The sequence below is a fragment of the Dicentrarchus labrax genome, unplaced genomic scaffold (assembly GCF_905237075.1).
Source record: "Dicentrarchus labrax unplaced genomic scaffold, dlabrax2021, whole genome shotgun sequence".
In the NCBI taxonomy this organism is placed as follows: Eukaryota; Metazoa; Chordata; class Actinopteri; family Moronidae; genus Dicentrarchus; species Dicentrarchus labrax.
This window is the reverse complement of record NW_026136723.1, coordinates 24,669,633-24,689,461: the sequence shown is the minus strand read 5'-3', so window position 1 is coordinate 24,689,461 and position 19,829 is coordinate 24,669,633. Positions and strand designations below refer to the sequence as shown.

Sequence of the window (19,829 nt, the reverse complement as noted above, 5' to 3'; positions counted from 1 at the left end):
CTGTTCCGCTAGCCACACCAATTTCCTAACCCCCCTTTCCACCTCCCTCCTCTTCTTTTTCTCTCCCCAATTTCCAACCCTAACCACAAACCACCTCACCCTCCACCTTTCCTTTACCTCCCAATACCCCATCTTCTTCTTCATCCTCTTCTTCTCCTTCTTTTCCCTCCCCATCCCGCGTTGGTCGGCCTCAGCCAAAGCGGATAGACTGACAAGCTGCCTATATTTTATAATTAATGCTGTTTGAATAAATACACTTAATAATTCATCGTTGTTATTTAAGGGGAGATTGATGGATTGACTGAGAGAAAGTGTGAGAGAGAAACAGAGCAAAGATCAGATCTGGCGAAAGGTGGGAAATGGACGGCGAGTGGAAAACGAATGCAGCGCTTGTACAGTGATAGAGAGAGAGGGGTTTAAATAGAGGGGGTAGGTGCTGGTAACAGAGAATGGGGATGGGGTGACGGCCGTAGATGAAGGGGGGAAGGGAGTAGAGGTATTACACTGAGCGAGAGATGGATGTGTCGATGGAGAGGAGCTCGGTGGGGAGAATAAGGAGATGGAGGTCGGTGGTGGTGGGAGGGGGGGGGGATATTTAACGGGACAGGAAAGGAGAGGACAGGAAGGGGTAAAGAGGTCAAATAAGCGCTCTGTTTAATTGGGAGCCAATTTAAGTCGGGTCCAATCGATAAACCTGTAAACCTAACCATCTAACGGCTCGCAGCACGCACCATAGATCACCGGGTATGCATGGCCGGAGGAGAGGACGGCGGCCTGGTTTCAACACACCTCATTCAGTCATTCATCCATTCATTCATTCATTTATTTGCACTTGTGGAGCTCCAGTACGTAGGTTATCAAAGACCAGGTCCTGAATCAGAATTAGAGGTGTGTCACAAAAACAAAGAAAAAGCTTGATTTTAAAACGTCTTACAGACAGGACTGGGATTTTTTTTTTGTTTTTTTTTCTCAAATCCAAAACGTCCGAACATAAATATCTCTGCAGTCGCATGACAACCTCATAACTCCAAATTGAAGGATAATATGATCTTCTATTGGTGGAGAAAATTCTGCCTTATGAGATCCTTTCAGCCCCCATTGAATAAATGTGGTGGTCAAGCTGAAAAGGAGGCTGCAGGATTTTGACTCAGGATTAGTACCGAAGGATCTGAACTTTATGTAGGAATGAAGAATAAGAAGAATTCTTTATTTTTATTTAGAATATTGTTTTTATCAGATTTATTCTGAGTTTTTTTGTTTAGCAGAAAACTCAAAGAAAATACGTCAGTGAACAAAGTATTTTTTCAAATGTAGTCTCTTTTGGGACAGCACCATGCACTGTCCTTGTATTTTGCAAGTTTAGGAAGAATTATTATTATTATTATTATTATTACAGTTTTATTTTTTCTGATTCAAACTGCTACCAGAACAAATGTCCAGCATACAGCAGTAACAGCGATGATACATCCAGCTTAGTTGGGACATGAAACTGGGATTTCACAATGCACGTTTCATGTCTCGGAGGCTTTTATCTGACCTTTTTTCTGTCCTTTTTTGAAGCCCCCCCGCCTACCCCTCTTCCGTCTCATTTTTTGGTCATCTTTCTGTCCACTCTTGTCTGTTCATTTTGTCATTGACTCTGTTGTGCACAATCTGCCCCCTCCCTCCTCATCCAATCACTCACACACACACCATCAAGGCGAGGCTGTGTGTCTTTGTTAGTCCAATTGTCACTATCTTTTCCTTCCTGCTATTTCCTGTGAGGATGCTCTATCTCACTGCAGTTTACCCTGCTCTATACATGTCCATTTTATTTCTTTTTTCAGTTTATTCTCTTTCTGTTTTTCACTTCATTCGTATCCAGTTTTTAATACCCTCTGCCATTACCACCCAACGTTTCTGCAGTTTTGGCTGCTTGTTTCTCTTTTTGTTCATCATTGCACATTTATTTCCTTTCCCGGCTCTGCCCTGTCCCTCACTTACTGTCCAAGCATCGCTCTACTCATCCTTTCACTCACTCCTGCTCTTCCTATCTGACCTTGCCTCTCTTTTTTTTTAGGGGGGGGTTTTCCCTCTAATTCTCTTTTTCAGCACACCTCGTTATTTTTTCCCACCTTCAGCCATTATTCCCAGATTTCTACATTTTTTGTCGCCTGTTTGTCATTTGCTAGTGTATTTATTTTTTTCATCTCCTCTCCTCGTTTGTTTTTGCTCCCTCCTCTCATGTGTCTTCCCTACTGTCCCATCACCATTCTCCCTCCGTTCTCTCCATCACTCCCCCTGCCATTTTCTGTCTCTTTACTCCCCTTGTTTTCTCTCTTTGAAACCATCTCTGTCATGTCTCCTAGCCTCCACCATTATCCCTCCAAATTTCCTAAATTTTCAGCATTTGCTCGTTGTCTTCATCCCCTTGTTTTTGTTGCTCATTTGTTTCCATCTCCCACCATCCTAGCCCCGTCTTCCTCTCTCATCCACAAATTTTCTTCCTCCGTCTTTACGAGCCAGCGCAGAGATTCTGGAAGAGGAAGTAACACACAGTGGCCATTTCCTTCTTCCCCCTGTCCTCCCTCCCTTTATTTCTCTGTTTCCATCCCTCCATCCCTGCATTGTGCTCCTTGGGGAGGGCAGTAATAATGGTGGAGAGAAGGAGAGAGGGAGGGCGGTGCGATTATTGTCTTGTCGGGAGTCAGAAGAATCGATCGGCACAGAAATATGTGGTGCGAGAAAGAGGTACTGTATCGGATATAATAAACACTCTAGAGACATATTCGGAAAACGCTCGCCCTCGTGCACGTTCACATACGCTTGTGAACACACGCATAAAGCCGCGCGCACACACATTCACGTAATCACTCTCTGTCTCTGACTCACACACGCACACACACATACATGGTACACAGTTGTGCATAAACTCACACAAACACAAATCACTAACAACACAATGTTACTCATTCACTCTGCAGACGCAGATACAATGAAGCCTCATCAGTATATAGATGGATGAAACAAGCCACTTGTGAAAAGTATCAACTTCTTAGCGAGAGTATTATACACAGATCAATGTTAGTACAGTCTGCATTTTGTTCATACAGATCCTGGAGGGCTTTTTTAGAACAGGAAGTGATTGGTATGTCTGTAGAAAACACTGAAGACAGTTTTTCTGTAGCCATGAAACACATTCTTCACAACCCATTGAAACTGCAGTATCATTATTCATTGTAATCTGTTAGCTTTTAGCTGTTGAACCGTAATGTACAGTAATTCCGAATTTAAGTGTGATTTCATTCTGGTTTTCACCTTTTTCTCATCAGACAGCTATGATGTGAAAAAAACAAAAAAAAACCAGAGTAATCCTTTAATACTGGTTGTTAAAGTGTAAACATCAGTGGAGACATTAGCATGCAGCACTTTGTTTGCCTCACACCGAAGCCTCAGCTACAGGCAGGGAAACATGTTTATTTTTAATGATTAACACTCTCACAGGTACACACACAAACATGTGAGCAGCAGACATGCGCACACATACACTTGTGCACACATGTGGACACACGCACACACAGTGATCTTTCATTGCTGTTGCCTGGCAACGGGTCTGTGTGTCCTGTGCTAGCAGAGCGCTGTCCAGTGGTGCCATGACCGCTGCGGCTGACCACTACTGAAGGAGAGGGGGAGGAAGGTAGAGACAGAGAGAGGAATGAAGGGGGGGTGACAGAGAAATATAGACACAGAGGGAGAGAGGCAGGCAAATTAGAGTTTTAAAACTATATAATCATTAGTCTGAGACAGAAATAACCTATTTTTGGCGATGCTTAATGAACAGAACATCAGACTGAAGCAGTGAAAAAGGCCTGTAATAAGAGAGGAAGGGGCTGATATTAGGAAGCAACATAGTGTCAACAATTACTCAAATAAGACCAAATTCATATGTACAGAATTGTATGTATAATCGAAACTGTGGGCAAAGAGCAAAGTGAAGATTATCAGTTATATAATTTAGTGTCTCCACAATCAGAGAGTAAGATTTTACTTTTATCATCACATTAACAACATTTTAGTTTGCATGGGGTGAGGTTTTGGTTAAATAAGAACTGTTATTAACAAAGTAAAACACCACCCAACTTCAACACGCTCAGTTTGTGTCAGTTTTCTCTTTTCTTTTCTCTTTTGTAAAGAGTTATTTGCATTGTATGGACTCATTATTCCATGAAACTTTATGAGACCAGGTGGCTCTAACTGTACTGCAGCCATAACAACTTAAGTGTCTTGGTGAGCTAGTTAGCAGTCTGCTGACCCTCAAGTTTGCATCTCACTACCTTGCACAGAAATATCCACGTAATGAGAATTATCTCCACCAATGTGTTTATCTGTCTCCAGAGAAGCTTAGCAAATGTTGGTACAAATTCCAAATATATTAAAGACAATGTGACACAGGGGGAGAGAGAGAGAAAGAGAGAGAGAGAGAGAGACGGGATGTTAGAGATTAAATTTGACAGAGAGAGGGAGGTGGGAATGGAGGAATTAAGGGAAGGAAAACGGGTAGAGAGGTTTAGATGGAAGGGGGAAGGTTAGAGAGAAGTTCAAGTGAGATGGTCATATTATAGCTGAGGGAGGAGAGCAAGAGAGGAAATGAGAGAGATCAGAATAAATCAAGAATGGACCAAGTAGAGGACAAAGAATGGAGGAGGGATGCTAATAGGAAGCGTGAAGGTGGAGAACTGACCGCACATTTTCTTCCAGATCTTACAGCAACCAAGTCAAGTAGCACGCTGGTGTTAACCAGCGATTTTCTGTACAAGCTACCTGTTGGCACTAAAACTCACTTCTTTCTATTTTGTAGTGTTTTCACAGGAGTGTCAAAGTGCCGAAAATGCTCACCAATAATCCAAAAATACTTGGTTTATGTTGGAAAATGACTAGGGAATTGGCATGCACCCCAGTAGTGTGTTTCTCTGCTGCTGGACTTATTAAACCAGGGTTGAACATAGAATGGATCATTTTTCAGTAGGGGTGAAGGCGTGGGTAGCCGAGAGCGGCGACTTAGCTCTCGGAGAAAAAAATACCAGATTACTGATGATGCAATTTAAGAAGTGTAAGAACTGTGTGAATATGCTCATGGGTCCAAGGGCTAACCTCAGCTAATGTGAAAAAGAAAACATTCTCATTATATGTTCATCCTTTTTGTGTGGTTTGAAACGTGTTTATTTCTGGGGCAAAATGTGCTGTTAGACCACATAAATATCCAACAAGTTGTGAACCCTGTTAGTAGTAACTATGTTACAGAATGTTGAATATAAAATGAAATATACGCAGTAGGTGACATCATTTGGAAGTATAATTTCTATATTAAAGGATTCAATATAGAGAATGTAGTTACTTAATGCTGGTACGGTCTACATGCAGCAGCTCCTTTTAAAACAGAATATATTCATAAATGCAGACAATAGGATACATAGCTCTGTTCTTTGGGTTTTGTTGGCGTGATGGTCATTAAAATGAGACATAGAACACATTGTCCTTTTGTGTTTGTAGGGGATCAAATGTTGAAGCAGAAGAAGAGACGTGGCCATACATAATACACTGCTAATTATAATCGCACACACTTGCTATTTATGACACTGGTTCAGTTTAGCTTTAAGTTCAACAATTAGTCATGTGTCTAACACAACTAACGGAAATAACAATTTAATGCAAATGTGAGACTTTTAGAAGACTCACAACAATTCCCTCATTCTTGGATCAGCCGGGTTCAAAGTGTTTTATTTCAGCTACAGCTTTCTAACAGTAAAGTTGGAATATGTTTTTTTTTATGGCATTCAGAGGTCATAACACTGAACACCAACCTGCTGTTAAAGAGTTGATAACTGATACTTATTTTCTTATTTTGACACAGATATATCTTCTCAAAGCTCATGCTGCAATAATTGTATGACTAAATATAGTTTCTGTGCAAACCAGTGCTGTTGAAGTTTTACAGTAAGGAAAATCAAAATCGTTTTATCCTGTAATCGCTGTGGAGCTTTTTGGCCCACAGATTCAAGTCTCTCCCGTTCCTGTTTATAATCAGAGCTGCAACGATCGACAGAAGATTAGCTGGCAACCGTTTTGATAACTGATTAATCGTTTCAGTCATTTTTCAAGCAAAAGGCCAAATATTCTCTGGTTTCAGCTTCTCTCTTGTGTCTCTTCTGTGAGATTTGCTGCAGTAAAAAACAAGTCTTTTAAGGTTTTTAACTGTTGGACAAAAGAAGAAAATTGAAGAGTGGGAAATTGTAATAGAAAATAAACAGTAGATTAATCAGTAATATAAATATCTTTACTTGTGATAGCTGATAAAAGTTGAAAAGAGCAGGGATTCTGTTTTAGGGTGTAACTGTGTTAGAGTTTAGGTAAGTAATAAATATCTCACTGCAGCTTTTACCCTTTCTAGTCTTGTTTCTGATTCATAGCTGATTTGAAATATCTCCTCATTACAGCGGTTGCAGATTTTCTCGTTGACGTGTGTGTTTGTTCAGGAGTGAATGGGGACAGGTGGAAAAGGGAGGCGGCAGGCAGCTTGTGTGTGTGTGTGTGTGTGTGTGTGTCACTGCGAGGCACGAGGTGGCCGAGACCATGTGCCTGACCTCTGACATCCACACGCCAAACAGCACGGGTAACCCCCCCCCCCACCCACCTCCTGAAACACACACACAGAGACCCACGCGCCGTCTGTCACCAGCCCCTGACAGGCGTGACCAAGGCGGGGTGGGTGGGCAAAAAAGGAGGTGGAGGGGGGGGGGCAAGTTTAGGACCCCTCCAGCCATCCCCTATCCCCCTCTGTCCCCCCCCTCTCTCTCACTCATTCCCCCCTTTTCTAATTCCCTGACAGTGACCCTGCACCCCCCCTTTTCCCCCTCCACACACACACACACACACACACACACACACACACAGAGGCAGGCTGGCCATGTCAACCCCAGAAGACAGATACATCATCTGCCCAGCGGCCTCTCTCTCTCTCTCTCTCTCTCTCTCTCTCTCTCTCCTCTCTATGCTATTAGCACTGATAGGATGAGTAAGGACGCGGCAGTGGAGAGGGGGGGGGGTCTTCCTTGTATCCAAGCGGCTGCAGTCAATCCGTCCTGGGAAGGAGGAGTGTGTTTGGACTCTGGTCACTGTAATTTTTTACACTAAAACAGTTCACAATATAGAAGTGGTCACAATCGAAGAGTTGCGAGGTCGCAGTGATGTTTTCTGCGACATTCAGGAGACAGCGGAGGTTTATTGTGAGGGAATGTGTAGATGCAGAGACGTGTATGTAACGTATTAGAAAAAAACGTAAATTGGTCTAAAACCTGATCAGAAAAAATAAAAAAAAACCTCATGTGTGGACATCTGTGACATTTGGGGTTTGGTGTGTTTGATTTGTTAGCATATATGAGGTGGTCTGGATGGATAGGGGGGTGGGGGTTGAAAGGCCCCCATGGCCAGAGGGGTTAGGGGCAGTTGAGGCGTTATGGGGTGAGAGAGATGAAAAGGGGGGGGGTAGTGGGATGATAAAATGATTTTATGGTGTCCCTCCCTTCATATGCTGAGAGGGTGAAGGAGCCTGGAATAATAAGTGTGTGTGTGTGTGTGTTACATTTAATCCCATGTTTGAATGAAATGGATGCAGCATTTTACTAAACTGTATATTTAGATAGTGTTGCACTGGTATCAGTGATAGCACTAACAATTCTAAGAGTCGAGTAGTATCAGCACTGTGTCACTACTGTTACAACCTAACAGCAGCAGTACTAGTGACAGTAGCTCTATGTTGGTGCTACCAGTATCACTGATTTGTAATAATATAAATACAGTACATCTGATTAACAACATCCAGGTGTGTGTGTGTGTGTGTGTGTGTGTGTGTGTGTGTGTGTGTGTGTGTGTGTGTGTGTGTAGAGAGAGAGAAGCTATGATAGGAGGTAATGACCTAATAAAGAAGGTGATTTGTTGCTGAAAGCCACAAAAGTAAATTGTGTTTGTAACTGAGCTGAACTAAGATCTGATATAGTTGATTCAACTTTAAAATGTGTATTTAAAATGTTTCTGCATCTTTACATCACACATTTAGAGAATTTTATTCCAGTTTCAGGCTCTTAGTTTATTTCCCAGTGTACCTGTGACTGTAGACTTTTGCACTTTTCCAGAAGATTATTTTTAAACTGAAAGGATTCAGATGACTCATTACTGTGTTTATGATGCTTGGTACAGCACACACACACACACACACACACACACACACACACAGCCCCGGCTCAGCATTTCCAAGGTGCGTGCTGCCACCATCTGGTTGTGATCTGCAACTGCATCCTCCCACTAACCGAGCACACTGTGAATAAAATGTATTTTCCCTTTCATCACAATATTGTCGGTGGATTTCGGTTAATGCATTTTTGATTTAAGACAGCACATTTTGACCTAGAAACATTAACTTCTATCATGTTCTTTGATGGACGATAAAACTTTTGACATTTAGCTCAAAACACATTAACACAATCTAATGAATAAAAACATCACAAGATGCCAAAGAAGAAAGATTGACCAAAACCTCTTCTTACCTCTTTTTTAGTAGCAGATTTTGGTAGGAAGTCGCCATGCAGGTTGAGGTCGGCATTAATGTGCATTGTTGTAAAGGAGTGTGTGTGATTTTGATTTTCCACCATTTTGCTCTGGATTCAAAAATCTTTCTCAGTGCAGCCTCACATCACTCCATCTTTTTACCTCTCTTTCTCTTTGTCTCTTTCTGTCTGCCCCCCCTTCCTTTCTTTCCACCTCCTCTCATCACACCTTGAACTTGTCTGTGACCCTGATGATAAGATTACACAAACACACACACACTCTCACACTGAGCTAATATATAATTTCCAATAAGCCTTTCTCTTCTTTTGTTTTCAAGTATTCATTCTTTCCTTGTCTTACATGATCATACACAAAATGTGGGCTTTCCGTGTGTGTGTGTGTGTGTGTGTGTGTGAGTGTGTGCGCTCCATAGGATGTAAAGGAGGCAGTGAAGCAGCAGGACAGAAGCTGAAGTTATAATTATAGCAAGGATGAAGAAGAAGAAGGGCAGGCTTGAGGATGTTAGCTGTGGTTCTATCAGATACTATCAGACACATGAACCTCCTGCCGCGTGCACTAAATCACACAGAGCTCAAATCAAAGCTGGTGCCATAGACGGGCAGTTTCTTGCAAAAGTCTTGAGCTGAAGAGGGAAAACGGGTTATAAAAGCACAAGACAGACACAAGTTAAGAGCCTAGTGCAGGAGGTGAAGGAGTGTTTTATCCAAGATGGCGGCAGCGGCGGTGGTGCTGAGTAATGTCTGGTGCTCAGGTAAGCAGTTCCTCTGGCGTCGTCGTTCCTGGACCAATTACTTCTGCAATCCCAGAAGTCACCGCAAACAGAAGAGGGTAGTTAAGATATCTGCCATGAATAGCTGATCCTTAATCCCAGTTCCACGCCTGAGTCAATAAAGTTTACATTTAAAGAACTAAATTAGAGCACAATATCATCAGTTTTCTTGGGTCAGATACGTTTTTGCTTAGCAGGGTTTTCTCTTGGTTGTTTGTAGGTCATATTTAATGAAAACAGGATGAAATTATCAGCAGGAGCCATTTTTAAAAGTCCCACATCATCACTGCAGAGTAAAAAACTGAACTGCACCTTCCAAACCTGAACTTTTTAGGAGCTAAGAATGGTTTTATCTTGACAGTGATGTATCTCTGATTTTATCCAGCAAAGCCCTCAAAGGGTTTCATCATCAATACTGGAGTAAAAGGTTGTCACAGAACAATATCAATATCGTTCTATTTCCACTTCTTGATGTCAAAGATACAGCTACTCGGGAGGATTTCTTGAAATTATCTGTTGCAGTTGTAATTTGTTCCCTCTTCTTTTGAATTTGAATGCCTCCTGACACCAATGATCTCGGTTGAACTTTGACCTGCAAAAGGTCAAGTACAAGCACTGTGGGACTGACCTCTCGTTCAAAAAGCAGTGATTGTTTGTACCCTTGTTTTGTACGTGTGAATGGTGAAAGAGAATGAGCAGCAGAGCAGGAGGGATGGCAATGAGTGCAACGAAAGAAAAGAGTTTGTGTGTGTGTGTGTGTCTATTTCTTTAGTTTCATCTAAGGTCTCTGCTGAAAATATGTGGTTTTATAAATTTTCTTTTCACACAATAATTTGACTAAAATGTTAAAATTCGTATTTCAAGAGATTCTCCTTGAAAAATACAAGTTGTAAAATAGCTGTGGTTAGACTCCAGGTTTCTTTTCTAAAACTAGTTAAAAAAAAGGAATTTCCTACCATTTGAATATGAAATTATTAAATATTAAATTAATGCATTTGAAACATTAATATCTAACTTATGATCATTACAATGCTCATAATAGTTGCAAATATGGAAATGAACAAATAATAAGTTTAAAAATATACGTTATTTCCCTATTTGCATTGTACTCAATATTCTTAATTTCTCAGTAACACAATAAACACTTTCACTGCTTTTTTGTGATAAAATGATTCAGCCTCTGTCAGATTTATCAGCATTAGTGTGTGTGTGTGTGTGTGTGTGTGTGTGTGTGTGTGTGTGTCTCACAGCGTGTCCTCAGTCGTCTGCTCGTGACATACAGTGTGGTTGTCAGATCTTTTAAGGGCACCTTGACGGTAGTTGTTAAATGTGTGTTTTTCCTCCATCGGCCTGGAATTTGAGCCAACAACGCTCTTCTTTTCTAAGCATGTTGCATAATCTTATGTACCTCTTTGTGTTTTTCATGCCCCTTTCTAATCTGCGTGTGTGTGTGTGTGTGTTTCTTGCAGATATCAGGATGTCTAAAGCAGCAGAGGAGGAGAAGCCTGGGGCTGACTATCCAGGGGACAGTTCAGGTACACACAAATACATATTTCATGATATGAATAATATTTACATGTTTACATATTTTAATTATATGAACCGTTTTAGAATCAAAAAAGGTGAATTCTTTTGTGATTGAGAGCACTTTTCTCTCTTGAGTGAATGTTACATCCTTTAAGTCACCACAATTGTACAATTTATTCAACCCACTGAAAACACACACACACACACACACACACACTGTTTGATACGTGGTCTCTCTTTGTTTCAGACTCTGACAGAAACAGCCCTGATGACCAGGTTGGTGTTTTACTTTTATTCTTAACACTGATGCTAATAACACTAAAGGTTTTATTGTATTTACTTTAGCTGTAGTCATTCTTAATATAATAAATGTGGCACTCTATTTAAAAACTTTGCTTTTTGTTTTAAATCATTTTTTGATTGAAATATTAAATTATTACAGTGCAGTAAATATATGAACAATATCGTTATCAAAAAGAATAACATTTAATGTTACTTATTAGTGTGGGTTGCTATTTAGTGGGTAGTAAACACTTTGCCCTTTAAATCATCCTACATGATTATCAATATAAAAGAATAGCTATGTAATGAGACTGTTTGATAGAGCCCTTCTCGTAGAGTAGCATTGTTTTGGGAAAAACTTATCTTTTTATTTCATTTTGAGCAACTTCCCTCACAGAATCTTTGTGAAATCTATCCACATGTCTCAACAGTTATTTTGTCGACTTGATGCTGTCTTCTGTTTGTTATTGACGTTTAAATGACTAATTGCAACATCAGCTCATTTAAACTCCACCCCTCTGTCCAATCAGCTATAGAGTGAGAACAACTGTAACTGTGATTCACTGTGAACATCTTGGCACAGATTTCAGGGCCGCGTTTCATTGGAATCTATCATCTGATGATGTGTGTGTGTGTGTGTGTGTGTGTGATTTCATCTTTCATACCGTGCGTGTTTTGCTGCAGGTCCAGCCAATGAAAACCAGCCCCTTCAGCCTCTCTCCCACACCGGCTGGCACCAAGGTGAGCCACTTCAGACATGCAGTGTGTGTGTGTGTGTGTGTGTGTGTGTGTGTGTGTGTGTGTGTGTGTGTTATAACCTCCCATGAATATTGTCAGTCAGCAGCTTCAATGCCGAAAACCTGTACCAGTCAAACGGTTACATGTGTGACTATGAACAGTAATTATTTTTATATCCAGTTTGTGTACATCCTTGCATACACAGATGTGATTAGGGCTGCAACTAATGATTCATTTTTTCAAAGATAAGTCTGTCAATCATATTCTCAATTAACTGATTAGTTGTTTGATCCATAAAATGTAAGAAAAATTATGAAAGATGTTGATCACTCTTTCCCAAAGCTGAATGTCTTATTTTGTCCACAACCCAAAGATATTCAGTTTACTGACATAGAGGACTAAAATATTGACATTTGAGAATCTGAAATCAGAGAATTTGGACAGTATTTCTTTAAAATGGACTCAAAACAAATAATCAATTATCAAAATAGTTGGCGATTCATTTGATAATTAACAACTTATCAATGAATCAACTAAATGTTGCAGCTCTAGGTGTGATTAAGTGTTTGTGGCCATGATTTCAGTGACCAACGTGCGTAGGCCACACTGAATACGTTTATTCCCGTGACTTTGTCCCCACCCAACTTACTGACAAACAAAGATCTCTGAGACAAAATGCAGGAAGAAAAAAAGGATGTGAATGAGGTGACAGTGAGTGATAGATGTAAAGATGTAGCACAGCGCAGAGGTGATGGATGGGTAATGACAGGTCTGTGAGCAGGTAACGACAGCTAGAGGTCAGAGGTCAGCTGCTTTGGAATGTTTCTGACACCATGAAAACGAGGACGATTGACTCATCCTTCTGGACAGATGACCGGTAAACACTTGTACCTGGGAATCTGTGTAAGCAGCAGTAGAGGGGGATTCAAGTTCAAGTCAAAGTCAAACAAAGGAGTACTAATGACAGTGTGGTTTGTCTTCTGCATTCTGACGAACCTGTTCCATGGCTCCAACTGGTTTATCACTCACGCTTTGCAGCACTCATAATTATGTATGAGAAAGCAAAATGCAGAAACTTGAAATTAAGTCTAAAGTGGTACGTTTGCAGGTCCAAAATGGCTACAAAAATATAATGTCTTGCACTGGCTTTGATCACTGAAGTGTGTGCACAAGTTGATTGACATTTCCTTACAATTACGTAGAATGCAGCCTCTTACGTTCGCTGCCTCTCGCTACAACACAGTCACACAATTAGTTGGGTTTTCACATTTATAAGATGAATCATTTACCAGGGGATTGCACACAAGGACTATAACACAATAATATATTTCATGGTTAACCCCGTGATTTTCAAACTCGGCCATCTGGAGTCTGTAATCAAACAGAGATTTTCTTGCAGCGTCGCATTTAACAGCAGTTTAGAGATTCTGCGCTGAGTATGACGTTAGAAAACCTTTGGTTGCTAACAGGAAATTTACCTTTGTGATCTACTTCAGGCAAAGAGTGAGGAGAGCTCTGAGATGACCCATATCACCATTGCTCATCCTGCACCTCCCTCCCAACAGCAACAACAGCAGCAGCAGCAGCAGCAGCAGCAGCAGCAGCAGCAGCAACAGCAGCAGCAACAGCAGCAGCAGCAGCAGCAGCAGCAGGCCCAACACCACCACACACAGCTGATGCTGGCTGGTAGTCAACTAGCAGGGGTGAGTTAACACACACACACAGAGTGAATTGAGTTTAGAAACAAGTCTGATTCAAGTCTCTTCTAGACTATATATGGAAACACTGAGTACTGAGCACAGCATACAGGGAACTGCAAAATGTTATAACCTACGATCCAGGGTGAGCACATTTCTGTCTTTTGATCTCTTAAACATCGAGTGTCATAATGAGGCACTTTTTCTTTGATCTAAAGTGATGAAAAGTTTCTGTTCACTCTGCTCAATTACAAGTGAAGCACGGCTTTTAAACAAAAGATGCATGTAGCCACATTGTTTATTTGACAGACAGTTTTGATGACTTCTACTTGAATTTTTAGCACAGCGTGGTGGACTCCAGATTTCTGTTTGCACTCAGCTCATTTTACTGCTCTAGGATTTTTAAAAATGATGAACTGCTAGCTACAAGATGTCCACGTCTGTGTCTAAAATCTGATCATTTGTGGTCATTTCAGTTCGTATCCACAATTACGCTTCGCTCATATGTGGTAAAATGAACCAAAGTCAGATGAAGCTCCATACATGCCTTTGTGTGAACATGCCTTTCAGTTCAGAGTAACGTGACAACTGTCATGCACTAGTACACAAGAAAAATATTCAATTTAAGTGCATAACTGCCCTCAAGGACATGAGAACACTTGCACAACTTGTAGTACAGTCTTCTAAGGCACTTTCAGAGACGTGAAATACCCAAGCTTAATGTGCTGTAAGTTAAATAGGTGGCTTTTCTTGCTTGTCTTGCTCTGGCATGCTTTTACTGTCTGCTAACAGATTCACCTACGACTCCTGGAATGCTTAGCTGACACTGTACTTTGTTCTCTCTCCAAACTCGTCTCCACTTTTGTCTGCATTTTATTCTACCTTCCTCATTCTCTCGTCCTTCTTTTCTGTCATTCTTGGATTTGTCCTTCAACTCTCCTTTCATCCCCTTTCTTGCCCTTTCTGCACATTTACATCTTCATCTCATTTGCCATCGCTGTCCTCATTTCTCTCTCTCCTCATTGCCATTGCCCCACTCCTCCTCCTCCTCCTTACTCCTCTACCCCAGCTTGCCGCTCTCCTCCCGGCTCAGCAGCAGCTGCTCCTCCAACAGGCTCAGGCTCAGCTACTGGCAGCCGCCGTTCAGCAGTCGAACGCTGCCCACGCTGCCCATGCCGCTCACGCTGCCCACGCCGCCGCGCAGCAACAAGCCAACCAGCAACAGCAACAGCAGCAGCAGCAGAACCAATCACAATCCCAGCAGCAACAGCAGCAGCAGCAACAGTCAACCAAACAGGAGCAAGCCCCGCCTCCACCGCAGCTGGCCCTGTCGCAGCCAATCCAGCTCACAGCCCAGGTATGAACAGCCAAGACTTTGAGTATCAGTCACAGTGACTTTTGTAACAGTGAGTAAAGCATGTTTAGTTGTACTTTTGACACTTTAAACTTCAACTTCCAATCTTTGGCCATCACTTTATTAATCAATGAATTAACTGTTAGTTTGTCACTAGGCGGCAGTGATTACCTTTAGTTTATTTGTGCTGTATATTGAACCATGTTTGCGTTTTTTGTTGCAGGACATCCAGCAGCTGTTGCAGCTCCAGCAGCTGGTTTTGATGCCGGGTCACCCACTCCAGTCTCCTGCCCAGTTCCTCCTGTCTCAGCCAGCACAGGCACAGCAGCCGCAGCAGGGTGAGGGCAACTCGTGGTCTTCAGTTCTTATGATTGAAATAAAATGCACACTTAATAAAATACAGTTACGTAAAAAGTCTACCCAGTAGCTTCACCGGTTAATTAATTTGATCATTTAATTGACTGGCTGGTTGATTGTTTGCTTTACAGGTTTGCTCTCGACACCAAATCTGATCCAGCTACCTCAGCAAAGCCCAGGAGGACTACTGACAAGTCCACCTCGCCTGGGACTCCAAGCACAGGTAGAAAACTCCTTTGTGTGGGCGTGTGTGTGAGAGTGAGAGTGGGACAGAGAGAAAGAAAGAGAGATAACTTGTGAAGGGGAAATTATAGACTTTAACTATTTTTCAGGCAAATCAAACAGATACTGAATCTCTGCACCACAGTGCGTCTGTAATACTGACATTCACCACTATCAGTCATCATATGCAGCAACCCACCTGCAGAATGCAAAAAACACTTGATTGTCTTTCAGGTTGTGTTTTCCTTTATCAGACACATGCAGCAAAGTCACTTTATATTTTAAACAAATGGCTGATCTCTGTTGCAACAATCTGTTTCGCCAAAAGGAAAAGGTCAATGTAGCTGAATACAAAATATATTCCACAAAAAAGAAGATGCAGTTTCTGAGGATCTTGAATCTTGATGATATATTCACTCTCAAGTCAAACAGCTCACCCTGTTTCCTCAGCCTTTATCTTCAATAACATAATGCATGAATGCATCCCCACACACCCAAGGGCCGTTATAGATTTTTCATTAAGCTGTGATGAAGTCATGTCAAACAAGACGGCACTTGTTCCCTGCTTGTTCATGTATTTTATGCACAGAGACGATAAATGCAAATGAGGCGTGTAGCGGCAGATATCCTGCATGATGTCTGGTCACTTAGTTGATACTCCCAAAGCTCGTAGGGTCAAATTCCTGCTTTGACGTACCGCGTACGTCTTCTTGTTGCCAGCTGACCTAGTGGCAGGCTGAGGTTAAACTCTATTTCCAGATATTAAAATCATAGTATTTTTTTCCCCGTTTAGAATAAGAGACGGGCATGTTGCATGATGCCTGTCAAATCTGTATAATTTGTTAAGGCACCCAGGGTCAAATTATAGCTTTTTATGCATGTTTCCCAGTTGATTACCTCATATGTATTCACTGACCAGTTTATTTCAATTCCTGGAAAGTGAAAAAGACATTCTTTTCAGAGAATGTTTTTCAAAACCTTAACAGCTCCGTATAATTTAACAGCAGACCATAGTACCAGCACATGCAGAGTTTATTCATTTCATTTCTAAAGGCTCACAGGCTCAATCTCTATACATAAAATATGATATATTTTTTTATATATGTTTTGTTTATTTACTTCTCCGTCTTCCTGACACCACAGAGGGAGAAGAGCGGTGATGTTGTTGTCGGTGGAAGCAGCGGCGGCGGCTCTATAGTCGCCACTGGCAGCAGTGGCGTTGTGACGTCTGTGGGATCCACCTCGGCGTCCAGCAGTGCCATGGCTTCCTCGATGACGTCCGGCTTGACTTCTGGAGGTCACGGGGGTCACGGGGGTCACATGGGGGAAGAGCCCAGCGACCTGGAGGAGCTGGAGCAGTTTGCACGCACCTTCAAACAACGACGCATCAAGCTGGGATTCACCCAGGTAAAAGACATAAAAAGAAGGAGGACATGAGTGTGTGTGTGTGTGTGTGTGTGTGTGTGTGTGTGTGTGTGTGTGTGTGTGTGTGTGTGTGAGTCTCAGTTTCATATCTGACACTGTTTATCTGTCTCTGTCAGGGAGACGTCGGCGTGGCTATGGGCAAACTGTACGGCAACGACTTCAGCCAGACCACCATCTCCCGATTTGAAGCGCTCAACCTGAGCTTCAAGAACATGTGCAAGCTGAAACCACTGCTGGAGAAGTGGCTGAGTGATGCAGGTAAACATCTGAAACCATCTGAACCCTATCAGAGCAGGTGTCCTTAAGCTGGTTGACACACGTCTGTCATTTATTTGATCTGAAACAAGCTGGAGTTGTTTCTAAAAAGCAACATCAGAAAAGAAGAGTTTGTTCCCTGCAGTTATTCATTTTGTATGACTTTAACATTTTTAGATATGACCCATAAGGAGCAGACATCTTTGATGGAGAAGTCTCAGCACAAAATAAAAATATGACTGCCTTTCAGCTGTGAAAATGGTCTATAGGCTACTGCCTATATATAAGTATAAGTTTTTCTTTAAAAATACACTGAGCAGAGGACAAATCTTCGTTTCCATTTTCTTTTCTTGCATTGTTCTGTTGTCTTATAGAATAATTCATCTTTACTTTAATGTTGTGATACTAAGATTAGGTTACTGACAAAACATTTTAACAGGTAATTAGTATTTGTATTGTTTTGTATACTGTACGTCAACAACAGTACTACTAAAGCAAACCATTGTTATCTCCACTGTTTTTCTATGTGTTGGCCTGCGTGTCTTCATGTCTCTGCCTCCTTTTCTATTATTTCTCTCTCTACCTCTCTCGTTCTGTCAGAAACCATGGCAGTGGACAGCATGCTGCCCAGCCCATCTTCTCTCTCCTCCCCCATGTTGGGTCTTGAGGGTCTACCTGGCCGACGCAGAAAGAAGCGCACTAGCATCGAGACCAACGTGCGAGTGGCTTTAGAGCGCAACTTCAACGCGGTAAAAGATTGACTTATTTACCAAGTATAAAAAAAAACTCATTTTGAATTTCTAGCTGAAAGGTTTGGCATTTATTGCAGATCTTGAAATCTACAGATTTATCTGGTAGCAGATTTATGATCTGATTTTTGTGAATAATAAATGTGATAATGAAAACAAATATTACATTTCTGAAAAATAAGTATTAAATCGATGATGCAGGTTATCATATCAAGTTGTTTGTAGCATTTTAATGCTTGCTGTATATGTGCTTTCTTGGACTTTCTCTCCAACTGTTTTAGATAACTCAACATCTTTACCTGAAGCTACATTGGTTTCAGTATCTACTCATCCGTCTATTTACTAATCAGTCTGATGTTTTCCTCCTCAGAACCAGAAGCCTACCTCGGAGGAAATCCTGCTCATGGCGGAGCAGCTCAACATGGAGAAGGAGGTGATTCGTGTTTGGTTCTGCAACCGCAGGCAGAAAGAGAAACGTATCAACCCCTCCAGCAGCACCACCCCTCCCCTGCCCAGCCAGACCTCGCCTGTTGTGACGCACAAAGCCTCCTGCTACAGCCCGCACATGGTACAGTCCACTAACCCTTTTCTACTGAACCACTTTTTTGTGTCACTTCAGAAGTTGGCCTGATATTTGTTTCACAGACGGACGGAACTATTTCCTGATTTCTCTTTCCTTCTCTCCCTCTCCAGATATCGAGTCATGGTCTGTCCCAGGTCACCACCAGCCTCAGCACAACAGGTGAGCTGTAATTACTGTTTGTGCCTGTGTAGAGTCTTATCAATAAATAATTAAAGGTTAGCTTCTCAGTAGTGTTTTTGGAACCCTGAGGTCGGTCACAGGAAGATTAAACTGGTCCTGACGTTATTTGGAAAAAGTTGATATTTCTGTATTGTCGGAGCCTTTCGCCGGTTTGATGAAACACGGAAGAATCATCACTTAAAAAAATGATTTCTGTGAGAGAAAGATTGAAATAGAAAACAATGATGTTTTGTTGACAACAACATGGAAGCACTGGTCCCATCTTGAGTTGTTTACCTCCATGAGTCATGACTCATGATTTATAGACCTTGGTTACAGTGTGAGTTATCCCAGGCTTCACAGATATGACAGATGGCCTGACAGGTAACAAACACAGCTGGAAATTTATTGGCCTGTTGAGCCGAGGCTAATACTTTCCAGTCGCAAAACTTCTCTCTCCAGTCTGTAGTTGAGTGGAGTTAAAGAAGACGCTCAAAAATTTGAGGATCCTGACTGTTGATGTTTATTTAGCAATAACGCTGTAACTCATCCGTACAGTGACAAACAAACCCGCAATATGGCATCAACACCACTCTTCTTCTCTTCCCCTTCAGCCGCCAGTTCATCACCTTCAGCATCCTGCCCCATGACTCCCGTCAGCTCGGCTGCAGTAGGCTCCACCTCTTCTGCTGTGACCCCGCCCCCTCATAGCACAGCCAGCCCCGCCCCATCCAGCCTCGGGGTCCATGGGCTCAGCACCGGGTGAGTGTTAATGTAGCGCTAAATCTAAAGAAATAAAAACTTTACTTTAGCTTCAGTCAATGCAGTTTTTGTCCATCATACATCAAGAGCCTCAACAGTCAGCAATACACCTGTTCTTTAAAGTATGCTCGTCTCATTTTTGCCACTAGAGTAACAAGATGACTGTAAGTAAAGCAGAAACAATTAGTAGATCAACAGAAAATTTGTCCATGTGTTAGTCTTTTAAGTCACTGAAGCAAAAGTAAATCTATCAAACACATTTCCAGTTCCGGCGCCACAGATGTCAGAATTTTCTGCTTTCATTGTTTGTATCATTGTAAAATAAATATATTTGGTTTTTGAACTGGAT

General features: G+C 41.7%; 1 protein-coding gene across 3 annotated transcripts in view; it reads left to right on the top strand.

The window, feature by feature from the left end:
* LOC127358413 (POU domain, class 2, transcription factor 1) overlaps positions 1-19,829 on the top strand; it is a 57,278-nt gene that overhangs the window by 33,498 nt on the left and 3,951 nt on the right. For 2 of the 3 annotated variants that reach the window (XM_051391498.1, XM_051391497.1), the window contains exons 2-14: positions 10,840-10,905; positions 11,145-11,173; positions 11,864-11,920; positions 13,414-13,620; positions 14,684-14,971; positions 15,192-15,306; positions 15,457-15,548; positions 16,691-16,954; positions 17,089-17,230; positions 17,828-17,976; positions 18,347-18,544; positions 18,670-18,718; positions 19,333-19,480. In XM_051391498.1, coding sequence (XP_051247458.1) covers positions 10,840-10,905; positions 11,145-11,173; positions 11,864-11,920; positions 13,414-13,620; positions 14,684-14,971; positions 15,192-15,306; positions 15,457-15,548; positions 16,691-16,954; positions 17,089-17,230; positions 17,828-17,976; positions 18,347-18,544; positions 18,670-18,718; positions 19,333-19,480 — 1,804 coding nt within the window. The remainder of the gene's footprint in view (positions 1-10,839; positions 10,906-11,144; positions 11,174-11,863; positions 11,921-13,413; positions 13,621-14,683; positions 14,972-15,191; positions 15,307-15,456; positions 15,549-16,690; positions 16,955-17,088; positions 17,231-17,827; positions 17,977-18,346; positions 18,545-18,669; positions 18,719-19,332; positions 19,481-19,829) is intronic. The other variant, XM_051391499.1, reaches the window with a different exon arrangement.